Raw genomic sequence first — 20,485 nt, 5'->3', positions numbered from 1 at the left:
AAAATAATGAGTTTAGAACAAATGATAGGGCAGTATGCAAAAAATAATCACTAAATCGAATCATTCAAAACCTTACTTAACCTGGCATTCTAGGTCAATAAATATGAATTGGAATTTAAGACAGTAGTCATGGAAATGCAGGAGTTGCCTTTAATGATTTGGTATTTTAAAGCTAGTGGAAACATACCCTTTTTCCACAACATGGCCACACAAGGTAAAGAAAACACGTTTGCTTTCAGACAATGTTAGATCCACTTGGCCTGGTAACACTGCTTAGGGCCTGTGTTCACTGGCAGTTCTAGCTGTCCCTTTGTCTGCCTTACTGCTCTCTTCTCAGAAAGCTTCCTGACTATTCTTAATTTTCATTTAAACTTTAGGGAAGAACTTGGCAGATTAGAAAACATTAACTTTTGGCTATTTTGTTAAATTTATAGAAAGAACTAAAATTGTTACAGTATCCACCATCTTATTCATGACCATGCATACTTTCCCTCATTTTGAAGTCTCTTTCACTCTCATGTGAGTTTTACAGATTTCTTGTTAGTTTTGGGGTATTATAACTACTGTGTTCTTAACTGACAAATGAAGACTTTCTTCTACTATATTTTTGAACAGGTTCCTATTTGTATATAGTAAGCTACTGGATATCACATTTTTGTAACCAGTTTCCTTATTAAATGCACTAATTGCCCTTCATACTACTTTTAGTTAAGTCTTTTGTGTTCTTCAGACATATTCAGAAAAGTTTTTGAATCTTCATTTCTATTTACAGACTACTTTTCTTGGGTGAGTATATTAGCTAAAGATCGTTAACAATAGTAAGTAATAGTGCCATCGTTGACATCCTTGTCTTACTCATTATTTTAATGAGAATGCTTGTAATGATTTAGCATGTCACCGAATTTGGAGATAAATATATAAGTGCGTGTGTATCTAATATCAATTTTGAAACCTTAATTATTTTTTATGAGCATTTGCCTGAAATGTCTTTGTACAGTTTTTTGGCACAATATGCTGTTCATTAAACAAGATTCGTAAATTAATTCTCCATTATTTCACAGTGTGTGCACCTATTAGATGCCAGCATTGTGCTAGGTCTGAGAGTGAAACAAAGAACGAAGTAGGTGAGGCTTCTGTTCACGTGAAGTTCATACACTAGTGACTAATACGTTCTCATTAGACACCTCACTGATTTAGTTTTTTCACTAAATCAGTAAAAAACTTTCTCATTTCTTTCTAAACACGCAGGTCTGCTTCTGGTTAAAAACATTCGTGTGATTTGGTGGGGGGGGGGTAGGGTGGCTAATAACAGGTAAGTACAATGACCTTCTATGGCAGGCCTCACAAGGGAAAGCTGACCTTCCCATACTAGACTTTGTGTACAGCATCGCAGTCTCCTACGGGCTGCAGTTAAGGTCTCAGGCCCTCCTGGAAAGTCATGCTCTATGTACATTTGCATTTCTGGTCCCAGAGCCTTCATTCCCGGTCTCCTTGTCTGCTGGCTCGGGCAGGAGTCCTCTGCCTGGATCTCCTCGTTGGGGGAGGAGAACAAGGAACAAATTCTTGAAGACTTTTCCCCACTCAGTATCCACACTTTTCTAACAAGCCCTTCTCTTAACACCAGGGGCTCCCTCAGCAGTGAAAAGGTCTGATCCAGACCTTCTGGACTCTGCACCGATCCAGAGGAAATGAAACAGGGGGAGTGAGCATATTCTCTGTTTTTAGACTCTTACTAATACCATCAAGTTAAGAGAGGAAAGGCTTCAAGTTTTTTAATAAACTCCTCTGACCCCTGGCATCTCAGCTCTCTCCTTCCCCATTCTGCTGAGCTCCTAACAATAATAAACAATGTTCTAAAAGACAAATTCCTTCACTTACCTGCTACAGACATGTTTGTTGAGTCTCACTTCCCTTTCCCACTTTAACTGCATTATTATTTTACACTGCAAAGCTTTACATCATGCCACTCTATTTTCTAAGCATTTCTTTCCTAACATGGCAGCTTCATTACTGGGCTCTCTACTTCGATTCATCTCTTTCTTAGCTAGATTAGTTGATCAAGTTATCTTTTCCAGAAAGGTTTGTGGATACAAGCCTTATTGCCTATGAGTTTTATTTTAGGAAAAATTTCATTCATTTCTGCTAATATTTTTTGTTCTATTTTATTTCCTTAAGAAACACTAATTGCATTTATTGTGATCATTTTGTCCTCAGTAGATATCATTTACTTTGCAGCATTCTGATAGCTATCTTTCTCCATTTTTATTTTGTTTTATTTTTCTCAAGCTCCATCCTTCACAGGATGGCTAAAGCTGGCTGAACGTGGGGGTGAGCTGCAGTACTGAGAACCTGTCAGGGATACTGTATCTCTGTCTCTTTCACTCATGAAAAAAAAAAAATATATATATATATATATAACAACTTCATAAAAAAGACATACTGAGGCAGGAGAAAGCTGGCAAATGAAAGTGGGTAAGGGGGCTGGAGCATTTGCCCATGTGGCTAGATAGAAAAACAGATCAGGGCAAAAAATGTCGTGCCCAAGGTAATGTAGGCAGGAAATTGGTGGTGGACGTCTAGCTGACTGAGCCACATTTGATAGAGCCAATGAGACGAGTCAGTGGGCCCAGCCACATTTGGTAGAGCCAAGGAGATAAGAACAATCAGTGGGCCCAGCCAGTGATCATCCAACACGACGTCAATTAAAAGTTATAAACCCCACAGAATGTAACTGCCAGGGCCTTTTGAGCCACTCTTCCAGTCCGCTCAGGCTCACCCCTACCTCTCAGGAATGTACCTAATAAACTAACTTTTCCTTTCACTACTGGCATGCTTCACTCAGTTCTTTGTCTGTAACACCGAGAACCTGGTTATCATCACAGAAGCTATCTCACAATAATTCCATGCAAATGGAAACCAAAGGTAAGAATAGCCATATTTATATAAAATAAAATAGACTTTAAATCAAAAACTGCCAAGAAAAAGTTCATTATATAATAAGACAATCAATTCAACAAGAGGATAAAATAGCTGTAAATATGTATGCACCCATCAGCAGAGCACCCAAATAAATAAAGCACATTTCAGATATAAAGGTAAAGACAGGTTGCAATAAAATAATGGTAAGAGATTTCAATACCCCATTTTCAACAATGGACAGATCATCCAGACAGAAAATCAACACAGAAATATCAGTTTTAAACCAAATAGACCTAACAGACATTTACAGAACATTCCACTCAACAGCTGCAGCATACATTTTATTCTTAATTCACAGGGAACACTCTCCATGACAGACCATATGTTAGGTCACAAAACAAGTCTTAACAAATTTTAAAAGGTAGAGAACATATCAACTATTACTTCTGACTACAATGGTATAAAACTGGAAATCAACAATGAGAAATGTCAAAAACTTTACAACTACATGATAATTAACCAGTATGTTCCTAATAACAAATGAGTCAATGGGAAAATTAAAATATTCTTGAGATAAATAAGAATGGAAATACATCAGATCATCATCTATGAGACATAAAAAATGCAGTTCTAAGAACTTACTGTAATAAATGCATACAAGAAAAAAGGAGAAAGATTTTTAATAAGCAACCTACAGATGTACCTCAAGGAACTAGAAGAATGAGAGCTAACCCCAAAACTGGTAAGAGAGTATAGTAATGATCAGAGTAGAAATAAACAAAATATACAAGAAAAACAATATAAAAGACTGATGAAACAGAGTTGCCTTTGTGAAAAGATAAATGGACAAATCTACAAGGTCCTCCCCTCTGCCCCCCCAAGTTTTTGCTACATGGTGTGAACTCATCAGAGACAAATGAAAGAGGAGGAAGGGAAAGTGGAAATCACCACGGGGGGGGTTGGGGGGAGGGAATAGCCACACCATAATCCCTTCTTCCTCTAGGCTCCTCTTGGGATTTTGGGAGTACACACACATGTGCCCACCATGATTTTCAAGCCACCAGGTCTGGGACTTGAATCACACAGTTGGTCAAGTAGGATCCAGAGCATAAATCTCCACTCCACCTGCTGACCTAAATTAAGAAACCTTCTGGTAGACTAATAAAATAGGAGGGAACACTCAAATGAAATCAGAGATGAAAAAAGAAATATTATAAATGAGACTGCAAAAATAGAAAGGATCATAAGAGACTACTATTATGAACAATTATATGCCAATGAATTTACTAAACTAGAATAAATGGATAAATTCCTGGACACATACAATCTACCAAGATTAAATTATAAATAAGAAATCTGAACAGACCAAATTGAGTGAGGAAACCGAGCAGTAATAAAAAGTCTTCCATCAAAGAAAAGCCGATGTTAGGGCCAGCAGGTGGCATGGTAGCTAGGGTACTGAACTTCTACATGGTCAGCCATGGTTTAAGTCCCGGGCCTAGGGGCTTGCTTTCTCACTTTCTCACTCTCTCTTTCTCTGTCTCTCTCTGGTGAGTGCACAGGCCCTATAGCACATTAAAATATAATAATAGGGACCACCAGATGGCATAATGGTTAGTTACATCACTGAACTCCCATGTAGTTGACTTTGGTTTGAGTCTCAGACTCGGTGGCTTACAACTCATGCAGGGTGTGTGTGTGCATGCCCAAAATCCCAAGTGGATAATGGAGAAGGGACTATGGAGTGGCCATTCTCCTGGGGGATCATTTTTTGCTTTCTGTCTCTCTGTCTCTTGTTGAGCACACGCACCCAAAAGCAAAAATCTCTCAAAAATAAAAAGATAATGATAATGATGAATGAAATATAAAAAAAAAAAAAAAAATTCATAAAAAAAAAAAAAAAGAGCGAGAGAGAGACCAGCAGATGACATAATGGTTACATTGCTGGAGTCCCACAGAGTTGACCACGGTTCGAGTCTAAGGCCCAGTGACTTAAAACTCATGCTGGGCACTTGCGCATGCATGTCCGAAATCCCGAGAGAAGAAAGGGAAAGAAGGGGTTGCAACATGGCCATCTGCCCTGGGGGATAGTTTCTTGCTTTCTGTCTGTCTCTCCAGTGAACACACACGCCCTGTAGCAAAAAAATCTCTCAAACAAAAAAAATAAATAAAAATAAAGAAAGAAAAGAAAAGAAAAGCTCACAATTTAATTACTTGACTTCTGAATTTTATCAAACATTTAAAGAAGAACTAATACCAAGTCTTCTCAACTATTGCAGAAAATTGAAAAGGAGATAATACATTCAGACTCATTTTACTAGGTCAGCATTACCCTGATACCAAACCAGAGAGAACGTAATAGCAACAACAACAAAACTAGGTCAATATCCCTGATGAACGCATATGTAAATATCCTCACCTAAAAACTAGCAAACCAAATTCAACGACACATTAAAAACACCATTCACTATTGGGACCAGCAGTTAGCGTAATGGCTATGTCGCTGGACTCCCACGTAGTAGACCACGGTTCGAGTCCCAGACCCGGTGGCTTAAACTCACACCGGGTACGTGTGTGTGTGTGTGCACCCAGGATCCCGAGAGGAGAATGGAGGAGAAGGGATTGCAGCGTGGCCATCCCCCCTGGGGGGTGATTTCTCACTTTCTGTCTCTCTGTCTCTCTCTGCAAAAACCTCTCAAAAAAAAAAAATCCATTCACTATGATCAAGCTGGACTCATCATAGGGATGCAAGGATGGTCTAACATATACAAATCAATAAGTGTGATGTATTGTATTAACAGAAAGGGGGACGAAAATCACAAGATCATTTTCACAGATACAGAAAAGCAATTTCACAACAATCAACATCCCTTTATAAATAAAACCCTCAACATTAGGTATATATGGTATGTACCTCAACATCCACTTCTATTCTACATAATACTGAAATCACAGAATCATAGGGTAGAAGATCAGTAAATAAAAATGTTTATTTTTATATGCTTGCAACAAATAACAGGAAAAATGAATTTTAGGAAATGTACGTTATAATATTATCAAAATAGTTAGAAATAGCAATAAATATATTAATAATATATGCAGCAATAATTCCTTAAGGGTAAATCAACATTTGTGTAAAATTTATTCATGAAACGTTATAAAACATTGCTGTTAAAAATTAAGATCAGGTGGGACCAGCAGTTAGTATAATGGCTATGTCACTGAACTCCCATGTAGTCACCTGCGGTTCGAGGCCCGGACCCGGTGGCTTAAACTCACACAGGGTGCGTGTGTGTGTGTGCCCAAGATCCCAAGGGGAAAATGGAGAAGGGACTGCGGCGTGGCCATCCCCCCTGGGGGGGTGATTTCTTGCTTTCTATCGCTCTGTCTTTCTGGAGTGCATGCGCCCTATAGCAAAAACCTCTAAAAAAATAAATAAATAAGATCAGGCCAGTTATGGTGCTGTAGCAGTAACATAATGCTCTGCAATACTGGGCCTGCAAGAGAAGGCCCCAAGTTTGCATCCTGAGGTCTCTTTGTGCATGCAGGGCACAGATGGGTAAGGATGTGCCCATGATCTGGGCTGGTTGAAACAGGGGAAAGATCACAGTGAGAAGACTGGGTTGATAATGCAACTTTCTCCTTCTGTCTCTCTTCTCTTGGACCACCACCACCCACCCTAAAAGAAATAAATGTATGAACTTAAAAAAAAATTAAAGATCTAAATAAGTGGAAATACCATGTTTCTGTATTAGAAGATTCAATTTTATTATGATAACAGTTCTCTAAAATCTGATCAATAATATTTCTTTTTTTTGGAGAGGTTTTTGCTACAGGGCATGTGTGTTCACCAGAAAGACAGAGAGAGACAGAGAGATACAAAATGAGAAATCACCCCTCCCCCCCAGGGGGGATGGCCATGCTACAATCCCTCCATTCTCTTCTCGGGATCTTGGGCACGCACGCACACGCGCCCAGTGTGAGTTTAAGCCACTGGGTACGGGACTCGAACCATGGTCGGCTACATGGGAGTTCAGCGATATAGCCATTACGCTAACTGCTGGTCCCTAATAATATTTCAATCAATATATCTTTTTTCTAGAAACTGGCAAGCAGAACCCAAAGTTTACACAGAAATATACAAAGTGTAGCCAAACTAATCTCAAATAAAAAACCTTGAAGCTTGAAAACTTACACACTGCTTGAATTCAATATATACTTATAAAAGCTACAATAACAAAGCATAGTGTTACTAGTGTAAAAATAAGCATTCAAATACTATTGAAGACGGAGCTCAGAAATAGGCCCACATATGTATGATCTCTCTTTTTTATAAAGGTATCAAGTAAACATTGGGGAAAGGACACTCTTTTTAGCGAATGATGGTGGGACAATTTTATGTCCCCTTGGACAATAGCACATAAACTTTGACCTACACCTCACACTACGCACAAAAGATAACCTTAAATGGATCACAGAACTAAATGTAAAAACCAAAAGTATAAGCTCATAGAAGAAAATATCAGAAAATTGAAAATTTCTTTTTTTTTTTTTTTGGAGAGGTTTTTGCTATAGGGCACGTGCGCTCACCAGACAGAGACAGAGAGACAGAAAGCAAGAAATCATCCCCCAGAGGAGTTGGCCATGACACAATCCCCTCTCCATTCTCCTCTCGGGATCTTGGGCATGCACACACACGTGCCCGGCATGAGTTTTAAGCCACTGGGTCCGGGACTCAAACCATGGTCGGTTACTTGGGAGTCCAGCAACATAGCCATTACGCTAACTACTGGGCCTGGATTTTTTTTTTTTTTTTTTTTTAAGAGAGAGATTTTTGCTATAGGGCACGTGTACTCTCCGGAGAGACAGAGAGACAGAAGGCAAGAAATCACTTCCCCAGGGGGATGGCCTTGCCACAATTTCCCCTCCTTTATTTTCCTCTTGGGATTTTGGGCACACACATACACATGCCCAGTGTGAGTTTTAAGTTGCCAGGTCCAGGACTTGAACCATGGTCGACAAAACCATTACACAATCTGCTGGTCCCAGGCAAAGATTTCTTAAGATAACAAAAATGAGTTCTACCTGGGAACAGCAGATAGAGTAATGGCTACGTTGCTGGACTCCCACGTAGTCAACTGCGGTTCAAGTCCTGGACCCAGTGGCTTAAACTTACGCCGGGGCACAACCAAGATTCCAAAAGGAGAATGGAGAAGGGATTGCAACGTGGCCATCCCACCTAGCGGGTGATTTCTCGCTTTCTGTCTTTCTGTCACTCTCTGTCTTTCTGGCAAGTACATACACCCTATAGCAAATACCTCTCAAAAAAAAAAAAAATGGGTTCCACTTGAGGAAAAAGAAAATAATAATAGCTTGTACTCTTTGATAGACACAGTTAAAAATACAAAAAGATAAGCTACAAAACTGTAGAAAATATGCTATACATATTTGACAAATAACTTGAGTCCAGATACATAAGAAACACTTACAACTAAATAATAATTTATAAAACCCAAATAATAAAACCAGTCAATAAGGTTTTGACAGAGAGGATTCATAAATGGCCAGTAAGCATATTAAAAGCTACTCAACAATATTAGTCATCAGGTAAATGCAAATAGAAATCACAGTACCACTACGTGCTCACTACAATGTCTAAAATGAAAGAAACTAATTGAGAACATAAAATGGTAAAAACACTAGTAAAAAAAAAAAAAAAAAAAAAAAATGGTAAAAACACTTAAAACGGTTAGAATTTTCTAATGAATGGGACCAGCATATGGCATAATGGTTATGTTGCCACACTCCCAAGTAGTGGACCTTGGTTCAAGTCCCGGACCTGGCAGCTTAAAACAGGACTGGTGCATATGTGTTCATACCCAAAATCCTGAGAGGAAATTGAGGGAGAAGGGACTGTGATGTGGCCATCCTCCCCAGGGGGTGAATTCTCACTTTCTGTCTGTCTCTGTGTCTCTGGTGAGCACACGTGCCCTATTACAAAAAATCTCTCAGAAAAAAAAAAAAAAGAATGAAGTTAAGGAAATTTACCAGCTACACAGCAATTCTGCTCTAGGTGCTTATCAACAGGAAAGAAAGCAAAGGTTTTATGTAAAATCTGGTGTATAAATGTCAAAGCAACTTTATTTGTAATAATCAAAAACTGGAAACAACTTATATTCTGTGATTCTTATATCTTGTGCATAGATATGTATATACACGTTATGGCATATACCATTCCTCTGTAACTCAGTGATTAAAAAAAAAAAAAAAAAAGGAGCAAACTACTGACACACAACAACATGGATGAAATTCCCAAAGACCAATACTAATCAAAAGCAGTCATACTCTGATCATTGCATTTATGATACGCTAGGAAGGGAAATTTTAACCTATAATGAAAGAAAGCAGACCAGTGATTGCCAGGGTTAGGTTAAGAAACTGACTGAAATAGGACAAAGAGAAATAATTCAGCACAACAGAAAAGTTGTAAGCCTTGACTGTGGTGGTGGTGGTTACAGAGCCAATACACTGGTCAAAACTCAAACTGCACACTCAAAATGCACACAGTTTATTGCATGTAAATGATGGCTTCATGAGAAATTTGTGTATACACTTTTTCATGACAAGAAACTGCAAGAAAAGGCATAATCTCATATTATTTTTAATATAACTCGATATATACCAGGGTTAACTACTTCTGCTGAGTTCATTACAGGTAAAATAGATTAACTTTGGCAAGTTTGACTAAGAAGCATTCAATAAGTAATAGCCAATGACTGCCCTCACTTTTTAATCACACACTTTATATGAGTACTGAGTAAAAGTAAAGAATTAAAGTTTAATATCATCACAGAATACAGCATCTAGAGGTCAAGTATATTGTTACATTTCAACTCTTTCTCTTAGAGACCAAAATGTTGCTCTCTCTCTTTATAACTAAAACTTAAAAAAAGAAAAAATACTGGGATGCTGGAAAAGTCATGATACATTTTTGCATTAAAAAAAAAAACAGAAAAATACACCATGACTTTTCAGACAACCTACCATTCAGGGAGGATGGTCATGCCACAATCCCTTTTCCTCTTGGGATTTTGAGTATACATGCACAAGCGCCTGGCGTGAGTTTCAAGCTTCTGAGTCCAGGACTTGAACTAAGGTCAGCAATGTGGGAACCCAGTGCCCCAACCACCATGTACCTATGGCCCCAGCATGCTATCTTCTGAAAGACTATAAAAATGTTAATTCCCTTCTCCTAAACCTTATTTATGTATGATTTCTTTTCCAATTAAGTCATCAGAAACCAGTATTTGGCAGTGTTTTCTATCACATTTTCCTTGCTATATACTTACTAAAATAGTAATAATAATAATTACTCACTTCAATTGTCTTGGCCAATAACTGTGTGTGAGGAAAATTATACTTGTATACTTCATTAGCAACAGTGTTTACATCAATGGCAGCCACCACTTGTGCAGGTATACAGCTTTCTGTAATGAAAAACAAAATATCTTTTTAAAGAAAGTCTTTACCATCAGTTTGTTCAATATACACAAAAGTTAAAATAATAGAATTTAGTATTACATTTCACTAGTTTCTCAGTTATCTAGCCAAATCACAGACTGCCAATAGCCAGGAGGAATTAGGTATAAAATGAAATACTCCAATATGTACTCCTGGTTCATTTCACTAACAACATCCCAGTGCTAAAAATAAAATTTAAATGTTGTAATCGTTAGCTCTTATCTTTGCTTTTTTGCCTCATTAAGATACAAGTTTATGAGTTGAATAGAATGTTTACCTAACCTAAAACAAACCAAAAACAGGAAACTGAAGTATATTCTTTTTTTTGTTTTAGAGGTTGCTATAGGGTACATGTGTTCGCCAGACAGAGACAGACAGAGATAGAAAGCAAGAAATCACCTCCAAGGAGGGGGATGGCCATGCCACAATCCTTTCTCCTCCATTCTCCTCTCGGGATCTTGGGCACGCATGCACACGCGCCCAGCGTGAGTTTAAGCCACCGGGTCCAGGACTAGAACTGCGGTCGACTACATGGGAGTTCAGTGACATAGCCATTATGCTAATTGCTGGTCCCCTGAAGTATATTCTTAAAAGTCCATATCATTTGAAATTTTACATAAATAAATTATCATTTGTTCCTCTCCTCACAATAACAGTTACTTCACAATACCACCGAAAATACTTTAAGGGGAGTTTTTTTTTAAAAAAAAACAACTTTATTGAAATACAACTCACATGACAACATTCACCCATTTAAAACTTATGTTTTTAAATGAAGTGAAATGTTAATTGGTGTCCAACTATAAAATAAATGCTCATAGACAAAAAAATAACAACTTTATGGAAATATAATTCACATACCAAAAAATTCACTACTTAAAGCTTAGATAAGTTTTTAAATGAGATGAACAATTAATTGGCTAAATTTAAAATGTTCAAAGACTGAATATTTAAATTTTTGGCCAAGCGGGAGAATACGAAAAGAGCAGGGAAATAATTATAAAGACACTTTCACTGACCTCTGTTTTACTGCTAACAAAAAGCATTTCCAAAATACTTTCAGATTGAGAAAATTATAACTTTTTTTTAAATTATTATTTGCTGCAAGTCACGTGGGCTTACAAGAAAAACGGGGAAAGAGAGAGAGAAAGAGAGAGAATGAGAAAGCACCCCCTAAGGGAGAGGATGGCCACGTAGTAAGCTCTTCCCCTCCATTCTCTTCTCAGGACACATGTCCACGTGCCCACACATGTTTTTCAAGCCACAGGACTTGAACCACAGAGTTGGCCATGTTGGATCCAGCTGCCTTAACCACTAAACCACTAGCTAGCCCTCTTACACATTTTTTAATGGTGGTCAAAATGTGAACTCTATACTTGTAGTTGCTGTAGTTTGCTCTATACTTGTAGTTGCTGATTATCACTCTCTTCCCTAAAATATAAAACCAATTATCAGGAGAAAACATAAAGATTTTTAAAAATAGAAGTGTTTGAGACTTAAGAAAACCATTATAGGGACCAGCAGTTAGCGTAATGGCTATGTCACTGAACTCCCACGTAGTCGACCATGGTTCGAGTCCCAGACCCAGTGGCTTAAACTCATGCCAGGTGCATATGTGTGCGTGCCCAAGATCCCGAGAGGAGAATGGAGGAGAAGGAATTGCGGTGTGACCATCCCCTCTAGGGGGTGATTTCTCGGTTTCTGTCTCTCTGTCTGTTTGGCGAGCGCACGTGCCCTATAGCAAATAAAAAAGAAAACCATCATAGAAAACATTTCAACATTAAACAGTAGCTCCAAGTACTATTTCTTTAGTAACCATTCACTGATTAATAGTTTGGTTCAGCCACGTGAGCTAGAATGTGCTCTATCGTGAAAAAAGAAAAAAAGAAAACTGCTTAGGTTGGGCCAACTAAGAGAGAGAGAGAGAGAGAGAGAAAGAGAGAAAGAAAGAAAGAAAGAAAGAGCGAGGGCTTATGCATCAGGCACCTGGAAATATAAAACGAGACATGGCAGACAGCGCAAGAAGCAGTCTCACAGCTCAGAAAACAATCAAAACATTACACTGTGGTCTAGGAAGATGAAGCCAGAGAAAACAAGGGCACAAACGTCTCCAAATATTTACTAAGTGCCTGCTTGGCTCCAGATGCTCAGCTAGGACCTGTTATCCCTCTGGTACCCTGATGAAAAGTGAGGCCTTCTGTGCCTTGTATTTAAGTCACTGGAGACCTGGAGACCTAGCTAGTAATACTATATAGATAGCTGCCTCTGCTTGAGTTTAAATTTGATAACTAGTTACTTGCCTTAGCACATAATACTAAAGGTTATAAATTATATCTTCTTCAAACCCATCAGAGAGATCTTGAGACATAAATCAAAATAGCTTCTAAACACCAAAATATTAGTTTAAAAGGTTCAATTTGCAAAATCACAAAACTTACCATTCCAGTCAGGAACTAAGCTACTACCAATCATTGTAAAAAAAAGTTTAGAATGAAAAAAACTTCATTGTACTATTTTGCTCTTGCTAAATATGTTGTAATCTGCATGAGGGAGCCTGTGTGCATTTCTACTGTGTATACAGCAAACTATTGCAGGATCACCCAGAGTTGGTTTATGTGACTTCTACTTTTCAGGCTGATGGAAAATCCACAGTGATGTGTGGAATCTGTACCAGAATCAATAATTAATTTCATGCTTTTGTATTATATGCCTGGAGGTCATGAAAACTGACAAAAAGCAATAGAAAATGAGTGTTTCATATGGAAATCCAAAAACTGATGAACTGAAACTCCTTTTCAGGGAAAGAATGAATTTTAGAAGCCAATAAGCAAATACACTATTTACATGGATTGATGCACATATTTTAGACTGGAGTTGGTGCACAGAATTTAGGAATTGGTGCATAGCATAAAAAGTTATATCCATGAAGAGAACTGGATATACAAAGACACTGCTGACACTAATTCAGCTAGTCTTTCAAAACAATTGTTTCTGAGAATGAATGTGTTTCTAAGGGAAAAAAAATTAAACTTACAAGTAACAATTTTAAAAAGAAGTTGAGGCACTGGATGTGTTTTCAGAATGGTTTTCGATCGGTTATTTGACTTGGATTTAACCCCTGATATTTAAATTCTATTGTGGATTTCGTATTTATCAACAGAAAGGGTAGATTAAAAGAAAAAGAGTGAGACATTCTAGTTGGAGAAATGTGATACACAATAAATTATTTTAAATGGATTGTCAGATTGGATTTATATAAAAAGGATCAGTCCAGTTTGAAATAGCTTTAAATTATTTCCCTTCTTTATCACTTATTTTCTGATCTGCTTCTCATATAGATGAGTAACCATCTGAATTACCTCATTATACTCACACCTGAAACATTTAATCAGGTATGTTAACACTGACATCTAGTTGTGAAATGGAAGATCAGTTGAATGTGTACAGTGTCTATTTCTTTTCATTCAGAGTGACATCTTAATTAGGAATAAAAATACAAAGCACAAACAAACCTGTATAGATTCTGAATTTAAAGTCATTGTCAAATGTTTTATCACTATTATTAGAAAAGCTTATTTCTCAGTTCTTTTTTAAAGTTCTTGCATTTTGGGACCAGCAGTTAGTGTAATGGCTATGTTACTGGACTCCCATGTAGTCGGCTGCGGTTCGAGTCCCAGACCCAGTGGCTTAAACTCACGCCAGGCGCATGTGTATGTGTGCCCAAGATCCCGAGAGGAGAATGGAGGAGAAGGGATTGTGGCATGGCCATCCCTCCATGGGGTGATTTCTTGCTTTCTGTCTCTCTGTCTCTGTATTTCTGATGAGCATGCACGCCCCATAGCAAAAACCTCTCAAAATAAATAAATAAATAAAGTTCTTGCATTTTAAAAATCTCCTAATAAATTCCTATGCATAAAATAAAAAAGATGTTTAAAAATATTTTCAGTCATTCAATATCCTTAGAAAGTCTCTTTAGAAGTTAAGCTAATAGTCAACCCCCCAAAAATTGCTTTGAGCCAAGGTATCTTTATTTTTTATAGTTTATTTTCTTATACATTCAGTCATTATATATCATTACCGCTTATCAAATTAATTTTCTAAGCATAAATACACTGTATATTAGTCCAGTTAAAGATATTATCATACTTGTTATCATCAACAAAAAATTTTCCATTTTTGTGTCCCTTAAACGTTTTGCTTCTTTCTTTTTCACCTTGAGCATACAAGAGATATCACCCAGACTACAGATAGGCACTTCTTGAGATCTGTAACTGATCATGCCCTCAGCACTGCATCTTAGGAGCATAAATGTGTATGTCACATTAAGAAGATTTAAAAACATCATATGATCATATAAATTGACACAGAAGAAGTATCTGACAAAGTACAACATCCCTTCATGCTGGTGTGTGTGCTTGCCCAAAATCCTGACAAGATAGAGAAATGGAGGAGGAAAGATTGTGGCATGATCAGGCCCCATTGGGTGGTGAGTCCCCCTTCTCCCCCTCCCCACCCCCCCAGTGAGCACACATCCTTTCTGGCAATTAAAAAAAGAAAGAAATAGAGAGAGTAATGGTAGATACCAGAAGCTACCTTGCAGAAAAGAGTGAGGAACAAGGTGTTTGTGCAGAGTGGCAGGTTCATGAGAAAAATTTTAATGGACACAAGAAAACATGAAAATAAGAGGAAAAAGCTATGGGAAAGTATAAAATGCAGAGTAAAGGGCCAGTCCAAGATGTGGTGGTTAGGGTAGCTCGATCCCACATGGCCGGCTTCATGGTTTGAGTCCTAGTCCAGCAGCTTGAAAAACACCCTGGGTACCTGTGCATGCCCAATGCATGCATGCCCAAAACCCTGAAAGGAGAAATGGAGAAGGGACTGCAGCATGGCCATCTACCATGGGGATTGATATCTCATTCTTTCCTGATCTCTCTGGTAAGCACAAGTCCCCTCAAGTAAAAATTAAGAAAAAGGGAGCAAAAAATAAATAAATATCAAGCAGAGTAAAAAATATATACCATTTAATACATGCTTTTTATTTATTTATTTATTTATTTATTTATTTATTTTGAGAGGTTTTTGCTATAGGGTGAGTGCGCTTGCCAGAAAGAGAGACAGAAAGTGAGAAATCATCCCCCAGGGGAGATGGCCACACCGCAATTCCTTCTCCTCCATTCTCCTCTCGGGATCTTGGGTACACACACACGACCGGCGTCAGTTTAAGCCATCGGGTCCAGGACTCGAACCATAATCAACTACATGGGAGTTCAGTAACATAGCCATTATGCTAACTGCTGGTCCCCAATACACGCTTTTTAATAAATTAGTAGAGCTATCATCAAATGTGCACAACATAATGATCAGTGAAGAGGATAAATATGTGCAAATCTTTGATTACCATGCACTGTATAAATGCCTAATAAAATCATATTGTATCCCACAGATACACATTGAATACATGTAAATTAGAAATAATTATAAATAAAAAATTAAAAGAGAAAAAAATTGTTTGCACATGATGAGATAGCTAAGACAGCTACTGTTTCCTCTCTCTCTTTCTCCCTACCTTTCCTTAGCAGAATGCAAGGGGAAGCAATTCAATTAGCCACATTTGTCAGAGGTCACAGAACTAGTGCACAGCACTGTATTGCCCTCAGGCCTCAAGATATAAGGAACCTAAATTTCCAACGGTTTATACTGGAACCTAGAAAGATTTATTTCTAAATGTAAGTAGTTTGAAATTAGAATTAATTTGAAACTCTAGAACAATACCCGGAATAGAAATTTCTATGATGATGGAAATGTTTTGTATCTGGGTTGCTGAATCTGGTAGTTATACCCATACATGGCTATTAAGAACTTAACATGCAGTTAGTGCAACTGAGGAACTGAATTTGTAATTTATTTTCTGGTTGATTTATTTAAATCTAATCAACTACATGTGGCTAGTGGCTACCCGTGTAGCCAGCACAGCTTTGTGGTCACTGGGTTTGCCAGCAAGTCCCATGTAGAAAGTAGCAAGTACAGTGGGAAAAGCACAGCCAATGGAGTCAGAGATATCCATGTCTAAATTCTGGATCTCACGTTCCCTAGCTATGTAATCAACCTCTGTCAATCTGTTTCTTCATCAATGAGATGGACATAACAGCATTTTCTATAAAGAGCTACTATAAGAAGTAAATAAAATAAAGTATACAAAATACCTAGCATATAGGACTCAATAATTATTAAAATTTCTATTCACAGGCATCCATCTAGAATATTACAGATTAAATAGGCAAAATAATAGTAATGATAATGATTATTATTTTACTAATTAGTAGTAAAGCTAGGAAATTATACCAGTGAGAGAAACTTAGAAGTTATAAATGTTAATTTGGGAGACAGACATTACCCTTAGAGAAGAGGATGAGATGAGGGAAGCAGAAGGTCACAGAGAAAGAACTGAAGTTACTACACTTCTGGCTTTAAAGATAAAAAGAGGAGTCATGAGTCAAGCAATGAAGGTGGTTTCTAGAAGCCAGAAAAGACAAGGAAACAGATTGTCCCCTAAGTCCTCCAGAAGGAATGCAGCCCTGCTGATGGCTTGATTTTAAGATTTCTGACCTCCAATAAGGTAAAATAATAAATCTGTGTTGCTTTAAGCCACTAAGTTTGTGGTTATTTGCTATAGCAGCAATATAAACATAATACATAGGACAATAATGAGAGATATGGAAAAATATTAATATCTAAGAAAAATAACACCATTATATTTATAAGTGAAAAATTATAAACAATCTGGGACCAGCAGTTAGCGTAATGGCTATGTCGCTGGACTCCCACGTATTTGACCGTGGTTTGCGTCCTGGACCTGGTAGCTTAAAACTCACACCGGGCGTGTGTGTGTGCATGCCCAAAATCCCGAGAGGAGAATGGAGGAGAAGGAATTGCAGCGTGGCCATCCCCCCTGGGGGGTGATTTCTTGCTTTCTGTCTCTCTGTCTCTTTCTGTCTGTCTGGCGAGCACACGTGCCCTATAGCAAAAAATCTCTAAAAAAAAAAAAAAAAAATTATAATAAACAACCTCAATGTCCAAAAATAGGTAGTTACTTTGAAAAAGTAAGGTACTTCCATACAATAAAATATCACACATGCATTAATAACCTAGTTTACAAATATACTTAATGGCAAGGGAAAATATTCAAGATATTCTACATAAAAGTAGAAAGCTACAATTTAGTGTGATATTCATGACACATTAAAATAAAACTTAAAATATTTAAAGTTTCACCAATGTCCATCTCTGCATTAACATCCTTAAAATATTTAAAGTTTCACCAATGTCCATTCAAAAACATGCTGGGGGATGTTTTTTAAATTTCTTCTTCTATTTGTACAGCATTAGTATTGGTGGTAGAGCATAATCTCCAAAGGAAAATAAGACAGCTCTCTTATTCAATGCTGTGTCCTCACAACACAACACAGTAAATAACACATTAAAAAGTACTCAATAATTATATATTGAATTAATAAATTTACATGCTTGCAGTATATACCAAATTTTTAATAACTGTTTAATTGGTAGAGTTAAAAATAAATAAATAGAAGCCTACCTGCAGGGCATGAATGATACAGCACCTCCATGAGAGGCTAGAGCCACATGGGAGGCCCAGGCTCAGTTCCCAGACCAACTTAAACAGGCCAGGTGTGGTGTTACATACTTACAATCCTAGCTAGCTAGGAAGCTGAGGCAGAGGACTGCAATGAAAAGACCTTGTCAAAAATGCTTCTTTTCCTCCTCCTCTGACATGTACATATTTACACTCTCTCTCTCACATTAAACAAGAAGAAAAAAGAAAACTCTAGCAAAAAAAAGAGATAAACAATAAATGTTGCAAACAATAATTTCTAAATATTTGAATTCCCTAGTAATCAAAAAATAAAGGTAACATTTTTACCTAATAAATTATATAGTTTAAAATGTCATATTAGCATATTTATGGTCATACAGACACTACTGGATATAAACTGGCATGTTAAAATAATTTGCTTACCTTTAAAATGTTCATGTGTTATAACTTCTTCAATAACGCAACAAATATTTATTGGGTATTTACACATTACAGGCATGATTCTAGGCACCAAAGATACAACAGTGAATAAAACAGAGCAAAATAAAACTAAAAAATTCTTACCCTTATGGGGCTTACATTTTAGAAGAGGAGGCAATAAATTTTTAAAAATCTATTTATATAATATGATAGGCAATAAAAGGTACTAAAGTGAAATATAAAAGGAGGAGGATAGTGAGGTACAGCAGAGGATACAATATTTTTGTTCCACTGAGAATACAATGTGCAACCTTCCTGACCTTTTTTTATTCCAAGTACATGTCCATTACACACACATAATGTAATATGCCCAATATAAGACAACTAGTAAAAGTCAATCTCCATTTTCTCACTGACAATATACAAAATTGGACGCATGGACATTTTCATTATATGAATCTTTTTCTTTTTTTTTTGGAGAGATTTTCACTATAGGGTGCATGCACTCACCAGACAGACAGAGAGAGACAGAGAGACAGAAAGCGAGAAATCACCCCCCTGGGGGGATGGTCACGCCGCAATCCCTTCTCCTCCATTCTCCTCTCGGGACCTTGGGCATTGCACGCACACGGGCCCGGTGTGAGTTTTAAGCCACAGGGTCCAGGACGCGAACCGCGGTCGACTATGTGGGAGCCCAGTGACATAGCCATTACACTAACTGCTGGTTCCCTCATTATATAAATTTTTAAGATTATAGATGAAATAAGTCAAATGGCTTAGGATTGCATAATTTATAACTATATAAACATATTTTAAATAGCACTATCTTAGCATGTTCATGTAGAAATATTGTCCTTTTTTCTACTCAAATTCATAAAACAATTTAATTCCGGTCTTTCACATGGTTAGGTTCGGGGTTTGTGTCCAGAGAACTCCCTGTTTTGGCTAAGGCTGGGCATGGGTCACAATCATAAAACCCTGTGGGGAGGCTGTCCCTCTCTCTTGCTAAATAGAAGAAATAGATAAATTAATTTTTTTAAATCAAGGTCTTTGCCATCAACAGAACTAATTTTTAAATCATCTAGCATAGAGTTCAAGAGCACACAATTTCCCCCCAGTTAAAATGACTTTAGATCTTGACCTTTTTTCATGCATGATGAATGATATCACTTGAAATTTCATGCCAACCACAAATACCCATTAGCTATTTGTGATCACCACAATGTTTTTGCCTATTGTATTTCTCTGCACAAAAGGACTATTTATAATGACATCTAACATTTGTAATTATGAGACTGTTCCCTCTAAAATTATTTTTAAATTCTTAAATTCATCTGTATGATATTTTGCCGATTCCACTGAGTGACCTCAGTAAGCATCTAGAAGTGGTATTAAGTTTTTTCAGACTTGATGTAACTTATCCAAGCAGTACATATTGTTTTGCTCTTCAAAATAAAGTTTAGTCATTGAAGAATATGAAGATACTTCATGATATCTAAAATACAAGGTCATACTTTTCTACAAGAATTCTGGGAAAATAAATACTTTGCATTGACAAGTTTATGACAAATATATCTATAAGGGCATATGTGTGTGTGTGCACAGGCGTGCATGTGTATATGTATGTGTGTGTATATATATATATATATATATAATACACACACACACATACATATATATGAATTTTGGTTTTGTCTTTATTTAAAATTTTGTTTTTATTTAAAAAAAAATCACAAATCTTTTGATTTTACAATCATTAGAGAAATACAAAAGACAATCTCTTTCTAGAAAAAGACCGCCAGATTTTAAATATATTACCCTTGCTGTATACTGATATACCAAGTCACAAATATAGACAAATGGTACATTCACAGCTTTTCCCTCAAACAATGACCACCAATGTATTTTTTAATGTTTATTTCTTCCTTTTATGAGTTAGAGATAAAGAGATGGGGAGGGGGTGGGGGGGAGAGACCTCAACAGGGTCTCACCAGCTGCAAACCTTCCCCCAGC

General features: G+C 37.1%; 1 protein-coding gene across 9 annotated transcripts in view; it reads right to left on the bottom strand.

Moving 5' to 3' along the window:
- Positions 1-20,485, bottom strand: part of TRDMT1 (tRNA aspartic acid methyltransferase 1) — an 80,983-nt gene that overhangs the window by 24,683 nt on the left and 35,815 nt on the right. For 4 of the 9 annotated variants that reach the window (XM_027776240.1, XM_027776242.1, XM_014592070.2 and 1 more), the window contains 2 exons: positions 18,476-18,555; positions 10,297-10,406 (listed from right to left, as the gene is read on the bottom strand). In XM_027776240.1, coding sequence (XP_027632041.1) covers positions 10,297-10,406; positions 18,476-18,551 — 186 coding nt within the window. In that variant the 5' untranslated portion in view covers positions 18,552-18,555. Of the gene's footprint in view, positions 1-10,296; positions 10,407-18,034; positions 18,172-18,475; positions 18,556-20,485 lie in introns of those variants that run through there. The other 5 variants (XM_014592075.2, XM_027776244.1, XM_027776243.1 and 2 more) reach the window with 2 other exon arrangements.

This window comes from Tupaia chinensis, unplaced genomic scaffold (genome assembly GCF_000334495.1).
Source record: "Tupaia chinensis unplaced genomic scaffold, TupChi_1.0 Scaffold000647_1, whole genome shotgun sequence".
NCBI lineage: Eukaryota > Metazoa > Chordata > Mammalia > Scandentia > Tupaiidae > Tupaia > Tupaia belangeri.
Note: the sequence above shows the minus strand (reverse complement) of the source record. Positions and strands in the feature narration are given on the sequence as shown.